The sequence below is a fragment of the Antennarius striatus genome, chromosome 17, assembly GCF_040054535.1.
Source record: "Antennarius striatus isolate MH-2024 chromosome 17, ASM4005453v1, whole genome shotgun sequence".
Classification (NCBI taxonomy): Eukaryota; Metazoa; Chordata; class Actinopteri; order Lophiiformes; family Antennariidae; genus Antennarius; species Antennarius striatus.
In genome coordinates this window covers 19,259,047-19,273,038 of record NC_090792.1, presented here as the reverse complement: position 1 = coordinate 19,273,038, position 13,992 = coordinate 19,259,047, and the positions used below count along the sequence as shown (strand labels likewise).

General features: G+C 49.3%; 1 protein-coding gene across 1 annotated transcript; it reads left to right on the top strand.

Annotated features, from left to right (window-relative positions):
• The first annotated feature begins 540 nt into the window (after nt 1-540).
• Nucleotides 541-10,718, top strand: LOC137610906 (nardilysin-like). The gene is made up of 31 exons (XM_068338812.1): nt 541-1,103; nt 1,499-1,754; nt 1,830-1,911; nt 2,154-2,307; nt 2,388-2,461; nt 2,558-2,653; nt 2,780-2,902; nt 3,898-3,955; nt 4,380-4,453; nt 4,598-4,667; nt 5,351-5,428; nt 5,978-6,098; nt 6,182-6,240; nt 6,325-6,379; nt 6,456-6,560; nt 6,839-6,962; nt 7,216-7,302; nt 7,394-7,513; nt 7,612-7,663; nt 7,748-7,898; nt 7,975-8,102; nt 8,208-8,370; nt 8,455-8,486; nt 8,574-8,712; nt 8,796-8,843; nt 8,929-8,981; nt 9,105-9,188; nt 9,366-9,456; nt 9,590-9,706; nt 9,912-10,001; nt 10,084-10,718. Exons 1-31 carry the CDS (start codon nt 967-969, stop codon nt 10,303-10,305), a joined length of 3,243 nt encoding a protein of 1,080 aa, XP_068194913.1. The 5' UTR covers nt 541-966; the 3' UTR covers nt 10,306-10,718.
• Nucleotides 10,719-13,992: the final 3,274 nt, after the last annotated feature.

Below are 13,992 nucleotides of genomic sequence, written 5' to 3'. Positions count from 1 at the left end.
GACAAATGGCAATGTGGTTCAGTCATGATTGGATCAGACAGAGGCTAAATACAGTATCATATTGATATTAGTCTAAATCAATACTTTAAATCAATCCCTTTAAGTTTATTGATAATTTGCTTAGAATAAAATCACTGCATGTTCTTTCTTCTTTTCTTTTTTTTTTTTGCATCTGTCTTTCATTTAAATCCATATTTGATTTATTTTAACGCGTCTAAATCTTAAACCCTTCCTCAGTGCTGCTCACATCGTTGCTCGGTTCCGACCTGTCACCTCGGTGAGGAGATTAAATAAAAACGACCGATCGATTCATGTCATCTTCTAACTCTTAATCGATCAATAACCGTAAACGGATGGCCGCCGGCCGGTTGTCTCCGCCTCGCTGTCCCGGTATTTGCAATCCAGCGCTCCCTAGTTCCTCGAGCGCACGTGCTGACACAGAAGCCGCGCCTTCGACCAATCAAAAGGCGGGATGAATTAGAGTCGAATCCTGTCGACCAATCAGCGCGCTGCTTGTTGGAGGAACCGTGTATTCGTGTGTTTTGAGGCCCTTTGCTGTCAGCGGGGAGGAGGAATGGACGGATTGTGACCGAACCGGCCTCGGTTAGTGTTTTTAAAAGTGTCTCTTCGACTTAAATCAGACAGAAATCGTTAAACGATTCTTTTAAAACAAAAAAAGTTCGCTTTAATCCTTTTTTTGTGTGTTTATCTGTTCGTAAAGGATGACGTAGTAGCTTCTTTTATCCTTTGTGAATAGCCGCATTGTGTCGGTAGTGACCCTCCAGGGTCGGGGCCTCTTTTGTCGGAACGACCCGGGTCAGTGTGCGTTATCTCCGGCCTCCGGGTTCCGGCAGGGTTTGCGTCATAGCTGCGTTCAGGCTGACCCGGTGTGTTTCCCTATTGAGGAGGAATTTACCGGTGACACCGAGCTATTCCCTCATTTCCGGTCGAACCGGAAGTCCCAGGATGCCCCAGACGAACCAGTCCAGAAAAGCCCCGGGGTGCGACTCCTCCGGTTCTGCCCCAGCAGGAGGACCCGCTGGGGGAGGAGGAGGAGGAGACAGCGAGATCATCAAGTCCCCCAGTGACCCCAAAGAGTACAGGTGAGCCTCACCTGTGTGACTTTCCTGCTCCACTTCCTCATGTGACGTCACTTCCTCTATTTCCAACCAGGCCTCCCCAGCCATTGTTATTAATATGATTTTATCTGCATGAGAACCATGTAAATGACCCAGATCCACTAACCCAGATTCCGATCCCGATAGGGGGGGGGGCCTGTCTTCCAGCTGGATCAGGGCAGCATTGTTGCGGTTTGATGGAATGATTTCACGGTGTGATCGTTCGTATCGGCGCCCGAGGGCGTCTGCGGGACGCACAGAGGAGACCGTCGATGGGTTGTGATGTGTTCTGTGAGGAGAAGCTTGATTTAATCGCTTGAGATAGGAAAGAAAAGAAGAAAAAAAAAGGAGCTACAGCTTGAGTTCTTTGTCTCCTCCAGATACGTCGTCCTGGACAACGGGCTGCGAGCGCTGCTCATCTCTGATTACAGCAGACCGGCGGCGACTGATGACGACGATGATGATGATGATGATGATGATGATGATGGCGACTCGGGTGAAGAGGAAGAGGAGGAGGAGGAATCTGGGGATGAAACAGAGGGTGAGTCCGAAGACGATGACGACGATGAGCAGGACGATGGAGGAGATGATGAAGATGACGAGAGGAGGAAGAAGAGAGGAAAAGCTGAGAAACAGGTAACCGGTTAACATTTAAATTGTTTGTTTCTGTTGCTCCATTTGTGACGATTGTCGTCTGTCGGTGTGTGTCAGTCTGCAGCGGCGTTGTGCGTCGGCGTCGGCAGCTTCAGCGACCCCGCCGACCTCCCCGGCCTCGCACACTTCCTGGAACACAGTGAGTTTTCATCCTTTTTAAAAAAATATCCGTCACCAGGCGGCAAAAAAGAAGGATCAGGAAACGTCACGTCGAGGTTTCCTTTTGGAAACACCTTCATCGGCGCTGATGTGTCTCCACCACCGTACAATTATTATAAATGGTTCGTTACAAAAGAAACCCTTGACTGCCATCAAAACTGGACAGCAAACTGCCCCCCCCCTTTTGACGATTGGCTGTTTCCTGTCGCATCCCCCCCCCAGTGGTGTTCATGGGCAGCGAGAAGTACCCGTCAGAAAACGGCTTTGACGCGTTCCTGAAGAAGCACGGAGGAAGCGACAACGCCTCCACCGACTGCGAGAGGACCGTCTTCCAGTTCGACGTGCAGAGGAAACGCTTCAAGGACGCTCTGGACAGGTGAGGTGGAGGGGGGGGGTCACGGGTTCGTCACGAAATGTCACCACAATCCTGTCCTTATCCATGTCCGTCTGTCTCAGGTGGGCTCAGTTCTTCATCTGCCCCCTAATGATCCGAGACGCCATCGATCGGGAGGTGGAGGCCGTTGACAGCGGTGAGCCCTCCCCGGAAAAATGAAGTCAAATTTCTGCTGCTGCGCCGTTGATCGCCCTCCTCTTCACGTTCGTCCGTCTCGCCGTGTCTCTCCCAGAGTACCAGCTGGCGAAACCGTCCGACTCCCACAGGAAGGAGATGCTGTTTGGAAGTTTGGCCAAACACGGACACCCGATGGGGAAGTTCTGCTGGGGTGAGCCTGTAAACACACGCCGGGCTTCCTCGGGTCGCCTCCCCTCATCGATGTCTTTGTGTTTTGCACGACGCTTCCTGCAACGTTCTTGTACTTCCTGAATTAACCGCCTCCTTGCGACGCCAGGAAACGCCCAGACACTGAAGCAGGAGCCCAAGGAGAAGAAGATCAACGTCTACAAGCGTCTTCGAGCCTTCTGGAAGAAGCACTACTCTGCCCACTACATGACGCTGGCTGTGCAGTCGAAAGGTCAGGAATCGACGGGACGCCTCGTTTAACTTCCCCCGACAAATGAAGCGTCTAATTCGGAATCTTGTAGATTAATGGAGGGTTCAGGAAACGATCGTTAGTCTCGCGGCTCCGACGAGGATCCTGTTTTGTCCTCGTTGGAGTCGGGTCGTCCTCAATCGAATCGCGTTGTAACATTTGTCAAAACGACGTCAGATATCATTTATCTGGCAGCGTTTATCGCAGAAAACATGACTCGGCTAATTGACGATAAAAGTGGAATAAATTGTGACATTTGTACTGAGAAGAATCGTCCTTTTTTGACAGCGACACATTTTAACGACCGTAAAATGAAGTTGTGCTTTTTGCTATCATTCATAAACTCCACTTTATATCTTTTTCCTCTTTAGCCGCTAAAAACTTGGTGTTAACTCCAATGTTTTAATTAAAGGCGAGTGACAAAAATAAACCGAAACAAGCAGCTGAAAGACTACAACAGAGTCAAGCCGACGTAGAAACGTTGGCGTTGTCCCGTTTTAGCCCCATTAACACACAAACCGCTCCGCGCAGTTTAAACGTCGATTTCTTTTGTTGAGCTGCGTCGGAAAAAGATTCGCTGCAGTTAAAGAGTGAATTTATTAGCCGGCGTTTTTTAGCGTCACGCTGTGAGCGTTTGATTAGCATCTGATCTTGTGCCGCATCAGCGCTGCTCAAAGATGCAAAATGTTTGCACAAGGAGAGGCTTTCATATTGATATTAATAGTTCATATTGAGGCTAAGGCAGGTGTTGGGTGGTGTGTGTGCTGATAGCAGGAAGCTTTCATCACAGATGAAATTTTTTCTTTAAAAAAACCAACAACCCAGGAAGCTGCTAAATTGATGTCGCAGTAAACGAACCATAACTGACATCCGAGTGTTTGCACTTTTATTTCTAAGCTTACGCTTAATCCACAATTTATGAGACACCCTTGAGTCTTGATTCCTCCTCCTCCTCCTCCTCTTCGTCTGTCCTTTAGAGACGCTGGACACTCTGGAGGAGTGGGTGAGAGAGATCTTCAGCAAGGTGCCCAACAAGTGAGTACCGCCGTGAGGAGATCCAATCGGAATCTCCTTTAAGACTCCACTCAGATGGAAAATGTCAAGCCTCACGTGTGTTTTTTTTAAAGTCGAGATAAATTAGCATATTTTGTGAGAGGGCTTTACTTTTTTGGGGGGTGGCTGCTGTGTTTTTATTTTATTACAGTTCTGATGGAGTTTCTTCTATGAGCGTGTAATTAAGATTAAAAACAGCCAAATTGAACAGCTTGTTTTTTCCCTTCCTGGAGGGAAGGGGGCGGCCAACAGATGCTATTTTTAAGCATCACCTACAAACCGTTTCAATTATCTTCCTTTTTCTTTTTTTATTTTTAACAGTTTTGAAAAAAGCTCAGCAGAGTTTTCAGATTTATTTATTCCGCCTGTTTATTCCTGATAATTGATTCCTCTTTTGGTCCCACAGCGGTCTCCCCAAACCAGATTTCTCCAACATGCTGGATCCCTTTGACACCCCCGCCTTCAACAAACTCTACAGAGGTACTGATCCACCCCCCCCCCCCCAGCTCGTGAATAAATAATATTTTACCTCCACCAACTGGAACGTAAATCACATGATCGTCTGCGTAGAAACGATCCCTCTTCTTTGTTTTTGGACTCTGTGCTGTTTGTCTGTGTTTGCAGTCGTCCCTGTTGGAAAAGTCCACGCTTTAAACATCACCTGGGCCCTCCCCCCCCAGGAGAAACACTACAGGTGAGCTACCTGTCGGAGAGTTGAGTCACATTCCCTAAAAAAGAAAGAATTGCAATCATGCTCTGCCTAAAGTTGTGTGTCTCACAACAGGATTTGACTTCATGTTTTTTTATTTGACCAATTTATTTGCATTTGCTCAACTGCTACCCCCCCCACCTCCTTCCTTCAGCTGTTCCTCCCCCAATAAAGCAAAGAAAATATACCTTAAAATAAGACGTGAACAGCAAACACTTACTAAACACACACAATGAAACCAAAGTGGTGTGCGGTTAGCTGTATGGATGACGCGCCGTGTAAAATATAAAAGCAAAAAAATCTGCATCGTCAGCTGGATTCAGCCCCCCCCCCCCCCGGTGACAACCGGCACCGGCATCTGATTGGCTATCGTTACTGCTGTGCTCGGCGACATTATTAAGCGATATCTTCACTCAGATGGGCGTCGACCTGATGGGCGGAGCCACTAAAGGTGGCGGCGTCACCTTAAGGCGGAGCTAAGGCCCCGTCTTCAGGCTCGCTAACTCCGCTAACCTCCTCCTCTTCCTCCTCCTCCAAAGATGAAACCGGCAGGCGATGCCGAGCCTCGCCCTGATTGCAGGGCGGCTGCATCATGTTTGTTTCCCCTCTTCATGTCGGCCCTCCTCCTCCTCCTCCTCCTCTTCCTCCTCCTCCTCTTCCTCTCTTAGAGTGAAGCCTCTCCACTACATCTCCTGGCTGATTGGCCATGAAGGCACAGGAAGCGTCCTCTCGCTGCTCAGGAGGAAGTGAGTGTTATTGAGTCTGTCTGTTTGTTTTCCTGATTAAAGGCCACTCGGAAACCCAATTAAAAGTTCTTCAGTCGTCCGGACACACACACACACACACACACACACACACACACACACACACACACACACACACACACACCGGTTTCTTCAGAAATGTGAGAGGCCAGTTTTGAAATGTGGTGGTTTTCACCCCACCCCCCCACTCTACCCCCCTGTGGATATGTGTGTGTCCATCAGGGGAAGCTGGAGGGGAGAAAAAAAAAAGAAGACGTGACTTTTAATTTCTTACAAAAATTTAAAAAAAAATTTTTTTAAAAATCACGTTGCTGTTAATTTTCTGAGAGGATAAAAAGAAAAAAAAGTTTTCATCATGTCAGTCGACATCGTTTCTGGTCGGCAACGCAGTTCAGTGCAGCTTCATCATCATCATCATCATCATCAGCTGGAGGAGTTACTCATGCAGATGAAATCGTCGTCAACAAATTGCACATATTTTGATTATCGCCGTGTGTGTGTGTGTGTGTGTGTGTGTGTGTGTGTGTGCAGGTGTTGGGCTCTGGCCTTGTTCGGAGGAAACAGCGAATCGGGATTCGACCAGAACAGCACCTACTCCATCTTCTCCATCTCCATCACCCTCACCTCTGAAGGCTTCCACAACTTCTACCAGGTGGAGAAATCGAAGCTTTACCTGAAGCTGAAGGAGCTTTAAGGTTCGCCGTCTAATGTGTGTGTGTGTGTGTTCTGTCACAGGTGACTCACCTGGTGTTCCAGTACCTGAAGATGCTGCAGACGCTCGGACCACAGCGAAGGTAATTCCACGTTTAGAACTTTATTATTTTCTCCTTTCGACACCAAAACTTCCTGAAACAGGAAATAAAAATATTTTTTTCCAGGATCTACGAGGAGATCCAGAAGATCGAAGCCAACGAGTTCGAATATCAGGAGCAGGTATCTGGATGTTTTCTGTTTTCCGGGCGTCGGCTGCGTTTTGAGGCGCATTCTGACCCCCCCCCCCCTCTGTCAGATCGACCCCATCGAGTTCGTGGAGGACGTCTGTGAGAATCTGCAGCTCTTCCCCAAAGAAGACGTCCTGACGGGAGATCAGCTGATGTTCCAGTTCGACCCGGACGTAAGCGGGGAAAACGATGAGTCGCCGCCGCCGCTGTGAGGGGTGGGGGTGGGGGGGAGCTCTGATTGGTTGATATTATCGTGCGTCAAACGTCGGAGGCTCTTCCTCCGATGACAGTAATTTATGTCGGGTTCTGCCGCCTCTTGTTTGTGACTGACAGCAAATCGTGGCGCCACATAAACATACTGCTAATCGCAAAGAGGAGGAAAACACTTCTGTGTGTGTGTGTGTGTGTAAGTTAACACAATGTGTGTGTGTGTGTGTGTGTGTGTGTGCAGGTGATCAGCGCCGCCTTGTCCCTCCTCACGCCAGAGAAAGCCAACTTGATGCTGCTGTCGCCCGAACACGAGGGCCAGTGTCCCCTCAGGGAGAAGTGGTTCGGCACTCAGTACAGCGTGGAAGGTGTGTGTGTGTGTGTGTGTGTGTGTGTGTGTGTGTGTGTGTGTGTGTGTGTGTGTGTGTGTGTGTGTGTGTGTGTGTCCATTCAGTGAATACATTGTCTTTTTACCCTTGCACGACAATTCTCCGGCTGATAGAAATGTCAGAATTTATCTGGGCAGCAGTGAAATCAGTTCGTCTGTTTGAATCAAAACAACGTTGGATAAAGTTTTTTTTTTGTCACGTTTGAATCGTAACGCAAACGTTTTGCTCTCAGACGTCCAGCAGGAGTGGGCGGAGCGCTGGGGGCGGGACCTGGAGCTGAGCGAGGAGCTCCACCTTCCTGCTGAGAACCAATTCATTGGTGGGTGATAGGGACACACACACACACACACACACACTCATCAGGAGAATGATGGAACACACGTGTTCACGAAGCGTGTTTCGTTGTTCAGCCACCGACTTCGCCCTGAAGCCGTCCGACTGCCCCGACTCGGAGCTTCCTGTCCGGATCGCCGACAGCGAATCCGGCTGCCTCTGGTACAAGAAGGACAACAAGTTCAACATCCCTAAAGGTAAAAAAAACCACGTGTTTGCATCACGCCTGGCAGTGAGCGATCTGATTGGACAAGAGAGGTGTTGACTCGCCGTTTTGTCCCCGTTTCTGTTTCAGCCTACGTCAGATTCCACCTAATCTCTCCTGTAATCCAGCAGTCTGCCAAAAAGTGAGTCCAGAATAGATTGTTTTGGCTTCCTGTGTCTCTTTCCTGTCTCACCCTTTCTGGTTTATCCCCCCCCCGCACCCCCAGCTTGGTTCTGATGGACCTCCTGGTCAACATTCTGGGACACAACCTGGCGGAGCCGGCCTACGAGGCCGAAGTGGCCCAGCTGGATTACAAGCTGGTGGCGGGCGAACACGGCCTGGTCGTCAAGGCGAAGGGCTTCAACCACAAGCTGTCTGTGAGTGACTCTGGGGATACGGTCACGTGTCGCCACGGCGAGTCAATTGGTGACTCGGGGTGCGTTTGTTTCTCAGCTGCTGTTCCGCCTGATCGTCGACCACCTGGCCGATTTCTCCGCCTCCCCCGACGTCTTCGCCATGTTCGCCGAGCAGCTCAAGAAGGTTTACTTCAACATCCTCATCAAGCCGGAGAAGCTGGGCAAGTGGGTATCAAAACACCCTTATCAGCTGCAAGGCTGTACCGCCCCCTAGTGGTGAACGCGTGTACAAGCCCTGAACGGTGGGAAAACGCTCCTCTTCCTCCCCAGAGATGTGCGCCTGCTGATCCTGGAGAGTTCCCGTTGGTCCACGGTGGAGAAGTACCAGGTGATCGCAGCCGGGCTGACCTGTGAGGAGCTGATGGAGTTCAGCTGCAGCTTCAGGGCTCAGCTGTACGCCGAGGGGCTCGTCCAAGGAAACTTCAGCAGCTCTGTGAGCCGATCGATCCCACGCTAGCATCACCCGATTCGTTAATCGGTCCACAATTCCTTATTTCTCGTTGTTTTTCCTCCTCAGGAGTCCAAACAGTTCCTGCAGTACGTCACAGAGTGAGTTGATCAAACGCCAAACGGATCAATCGATCAAATCCTCCTTTCCTATTCGCTCCTCTTTCCCTTTTTTCCTCCGTCCGACAGGAAGCTGCAGTTCTCCAAGCTTCCAGCGGAGGTGCCGGTCCTGTTCAGAGTGGTGGAGCTTCCTCTGCAGCGACACGTCTGTAAGGTCAAGTCGCTCAACAAAGGAGACGCCAACTCCGAGGTCACCGTCTACTACCAGGTGGGAGCCGATCGGGGCGTCGGCACGTCAGGCGTCACTGTTTGCGTCGCTAACCCCAGGTTCACTTCCTGTTTGCTCTCTAGTCCGGCCCCAAATCGCTGCGGGAGCACACGCTGATGGAGCTGCTGGTGGTGAGTCCACTTCCTGTCCTACTTCCTGTCCTACTTCCTGTCCGTCCGTCCTCCATGTCTCACTAAGGTGCTTGCTCTTTACCAGATGCACATGGAGGAGCCCTGCTTCGACTTCCTGCGCACCAAAGAGACTCTGGGGTGAGTTTTAATCCAGGAAGTCACATGACAAGGGTCAGCCAATCAGGGGGCGGCTGGTTTTAGGTGTGTATTTGCAGATAGTTAACCCTCAGTGGTTATTCCCCCTCCCCATCCCCCCCACAGGTACCACGTCTACCCCACCTGCAGAGTCACCTCGGGCATCCTGGGTTTCTCCGTCACCGTGGAAACGCAAGCCACCAAGTTCAAGTGAGTGCAAAAAACAGGAGCTCTTATCTGCAGGAGGGCGAGATACGTCGTCTCCTCGCCGTTTCCCGCAGCTGAATTTTATCTCACGTTCGCGTGCGGAGAAAAAAAAAAAAAAAGGAAAAGCAGGAGATGTGGTTTATCGGCTCGGCGAGAGATAAACGAAAAGATGTGTTTCAGCACCGAGCTGGTGGAGTCAAAGGTCGAGGAGTTCCTGGTGTCGTTTGGCGAGAAGCTGTCGGCGCTGACGGAGGAGGCCTTCAGCACCCAGGTGTGTGTGTGTGTGTGTGTGTGTGTGAGAGAGACGCTCGCATCCACTTCCTGTTCAGGAAAAGGTCGCAGGAAGTTTTTTACTCTGATGGGATGTGTGTGTGTGTGTGTGTGTGTCCCCACCCCCCCCACAGGTGACCGCACTGGTGAAGCTGAAGGAGTGTGAGGACACACACCTCGGCGAGGAGGTGGACAGGAACTGGGCCGAGGTGCTGACGCAGCAGTATGTGTTCGACAGGCTCAACAAGGAGGTGGACACACACACACACACAATCACAGACACATACTTTCACTAAGCCACACCCTCTGCAGAGTCGAGTCATCGTCATGACGACTGGACACGTAAAAAGATGCTGACGCTAAAAAAATAATAAAATTACGTTGCGACTTAAATGTGTGGCGGTTACCGTGGTAACAGCGACGAGGCGTTTAACCCTCGGTGTGCCTCTTGCTCAGATCGCGGCGCTGAAGCTCATGACGAGGGCGGAGCTCATCTCCTGGTTCGAGGGGCATCGAGGACAAAACCGCCGCCAGCTCAGCGTCCACGTAAGCAGAGCGCCGCCGCTGCTTCCGGCGTGCTAGCATTAGTGTTGTATCATCATGCTAACGGGCTTCCTGTCTTCTGAAGGTGGTGGGATTCGGCGCCGAGGAGGACGGCGGTCAGAAACCAGATGGAGATGAAGGGAAGAAGGAGGAGGAGGAGCAGGTCGGTGGCTCCGCCTACGGCGAGGTATCCCGCCTCACCTTCCTGCCCGTCTCGTCCAAGATGGCGGACGCCGTCGCCGTCATGGACATCCCCGCATTCACCAAAGGACTGCCCCTGTTCCCCTACCACAAGATCCTCCAATAGAAACTCTCACACGGAGGCTCCGCCTCTGCCGAGCCACGTTCAGGGACTGTCGGACGTCGCCACGCCGCATCAGACAGGAAGCGACCATAAAGATTTCTTCACGTCTGAATCCGATTCTTCGTCGCTCCCTGATGGAACATTTCCTCGTTGTTACGGCGACGGCGGTGGAGTCAAAACACAACTGTGAAAGCTGGATTGTGATTGGTTGAAGCTGCAGGTGTGTGTTTGAGGTGGATTTATCAGCTCACCCTCCGGCCCGGGTGACGCTCTGGTGTGAAACTGTGAACAGAAAATAAATTAACGAGTGAACGACCGAAGCAGGAAGCGTTTGTTTTCGTCTTTAGTGAATTTTCCCTTCTGGAATAATTTTGCTTTTCATTTAGAAATTTCTCCATCGATTCGGACGTGTTTTAATTTACCGCCTCTTTAATTTACACGTTTCCTTTATGTCTACAGCGGCCGTCACCCCCCCCACCCCACCCCAATCCAAGGTGGCGTTCGGTCCAGACGTCGTGTTGAGGTGAATGTAATTAAAAACCAATCCTACCCAGCAGAATTGATTTTAAGGGGGCGTTTGAGGACTCTAGAAAATAATCTGAATTTCCTCCACCCCGGAGGAAACACTGTCACCGTTTGCTTGTTGGGATTTTCAACACAAATAAACAAAAACCGCTGAACGGATCACGAAAATTCATGGAAGGACGGATCTCTAGTGACATCAGACCTCCTGAAATTTTGGTTCAGATCTGGTAACGTGAGTCAAATTTAAAGGTAAAACAAAAAAGACTTTAAATATCCTGTTTTTTCACCGTAATGCAGGAGATTTTATTAGTAATTTTCCATATATATATATATATATATATATATATATATATATATATATGATCAAAAATAGATAACCTTAAAGGACGACAGGTTGTCCTCCAGGTGGCGCTAGAAGAAAGGTCAGGTCTGACGTCACACCCTCGGAATAAGTTTTTGTGGACAGTTGGTGAAATTTAAATACTTATTAACCCCAATTTAAGAAAAATCGTAGCTATTTAGAAATTAAAGAATGACTCCGGTTTGGTCAAATCTGAGGAGTTGAGATTAATTTGAGTTGATGGATGAGATCGATCATCCCTTGATCGATTCAAGTGATTTAAAAAGACCGAATATTCGCATCAGATCTGAGCGTCTCCTCTCCGGATCGGGACTTCGGGACCTGAATGCGTCACCAGTTGTTCCCGGTGAGTTCCCGGTGAGTTCCCGGTGAGTTCCCGGCTGTCTGAACGAACCGGAGGCCCCACCGGGAGGTTCTGTGACGTTCAATCGTTAGAGGCGTTCGTTTTCCTCCCCTCTGCCTCCAGCTCTCAGTCTGATCCGGGCGGGGAGAAGGAGTGGATCACAAACGCACACAGACGAGCGCGTCCACGAATCAGAGATTACATTGTGTTGGGCGCGCATACACACACACACACACAGACACACACACACACACACACACACACACACACTCCCGGTTTCACTGTGCGTAAACTTTACTCGGTGTCACTCCTGTTGTCATTCTAATTCCATCTCAGGAACCCTGCCAGTGTGTGTGTGTGTGTGTGTGTGTGTGTGTGTGTGTGTGTGTGTGTGTGTGTGTGTGTGTGATGGAGGCTCGGGTTTATTCTTGTTTGCGCGCGTCTCCGCGCGTCGCGCTGCTTTTAAATTAGCGGACGCACCGGGGCGGATCTAAGCCGCTGTAATGTTTCGACTCCTTTATTCAATTTGAGCGGTAATCTCGGAGCCCCGACGGCCTGCCTCCATCACCCCCCCCCCCCCCTAAATGCCCCCCACCCCCCATCGGAAGGCTGAAGAGACGAGCCGCGTCACCGCGTCACGATGATACTTAAACAAACGCGCCCGGGCTCGATCCGCTCGTTACGACGCGTTATGGCCGAGGAGGAGCACTTAGAGGGGTAATTAAACACCCCGGCGCCACTTACCCCAAAGGAGTTATGACGTCATCCACAACTAAACAGCTGATACCGACTTTCAGCGCCGCGGACAGCGGATGCTGATCGCTGATGACGTCACACTCACCTGCACGACGAGCTAGGATTGCGTCATTAGTGTGAACTTTCTATTAAATGGTATCAATAAAGTTATTTTATGGCTTTAGGAAAAGTTTTAGATCACATATTTTGCCTTTATGGATCAATATTATCAATAGTGACCATAAATTAGGATTAACACATTATTTATTAAAGTTTCTCTGCTACTAAAAATTTAAATTGTTCTTTATAAAGTGAAATAAACATGTATTCCTCAGTTCTTCATGTAAAATAAAGTAATTTATCACAAAAACAAGTTGTAAATGGCTGATGTAGCGAAAACAGAAAAGATGAAGTGCTTCGACATCAGCGGGGGTTTCTTTTTCCCAACCTGGCAACCCAGAAGTTAATTTTAAACACCGCTGAGCTATAAGAGACATTTCAGTTTAGAGTCTATTAAAATCAAGACGTTAAGAACATTAAAAAGAAATAAAACATCGGGAGCCGCTAAAAACGAGGCGTTAGCGGGCAGAAAGAATAAAGAACAGATGAAGAATAAATAAACAAAAGCGTTCCGGGTTTATTTGCTGCGGTAAACAAAAGCGCTCTGATGATTAGAGGTTCTGGTCTGATGGACCCGCACCGGTTCTGATTCGTTGGGGGGGGGGGTCCGGGTCCCTCCTGACGCACAAAACCCTTTTAAAACCCCTCCATTGACCTACAAGAAGCCCGCGCAGTGATCTGAGGATCTACTTTCTTGATGTTTGGGAAAGTCCAGGAGGAGCTGCGGCCGTTGATGGATTTTTTTTAATAAGATCTGAGTAAAACATCGTTAAATTAAAGCATCCTGCGTGAAATAAATGCACCAAAAAAGTCGCTGGTGGGGACCAAACTCCTTCAGTAGGTCAGTGCTGCTTCATAGTTTTAATTTGATTTCTTCTTGGATTTGTAGATTTCAGTGTCTTGAAGTTGAAAAGTGATTTTAAAACAATAATTATTACCGATAAAAAATACCAAAGTGATGTTTCGTGAAGCCCAGATCCCTCAGGATCGGCCCAACGGGAGCACAGAACACCTCAGCCTATGGGCGTAATCCTCCTCCTCATGGACTGACACAACCTCCGGATGACGTCGGCGTGGCGGAAGTTCACGCCTCCTTCCTGCAGGAGGTTGTGGGTGTTGCTACGCAATGGCAAGGTCACGTGGGATCAGCAGACATCAGTTTCTCTCTTTTTTTGTAATTATTAGATTAGATTAGATTAGATTAGATTAGATTAGATTAGATTACATTACATTACATTACATTAGATTAGATTAGATTAGATTAAACTAGATTATTTCAAACTTTATTGTCATTGCATATTTCACAGATACAAAAGCAACTTATTACCAAACCTTTAGAAGTATTTTAAACAGTTTATTTCCCTTTATCTATCCTCTCCCTCTGACAGGGAGGTGCGCTCGTTCCGCCTCACCGGGGTGTCCCTCAGGGTTGGACTTCCACTTCAGAGAGACGGGGGCTGCGGCACCGCTCCATCCCTGCGTGTTTTACCCATCTCGGTGTGAAGTGATATCACGGTGGGGGGGTCTGAGAGCCACCGTTGCCCCCACCCCCCCCACCCCTTGCTCCTTCCCACCCCGCCCCACCGGGATCCGAGCGGCGGACGGA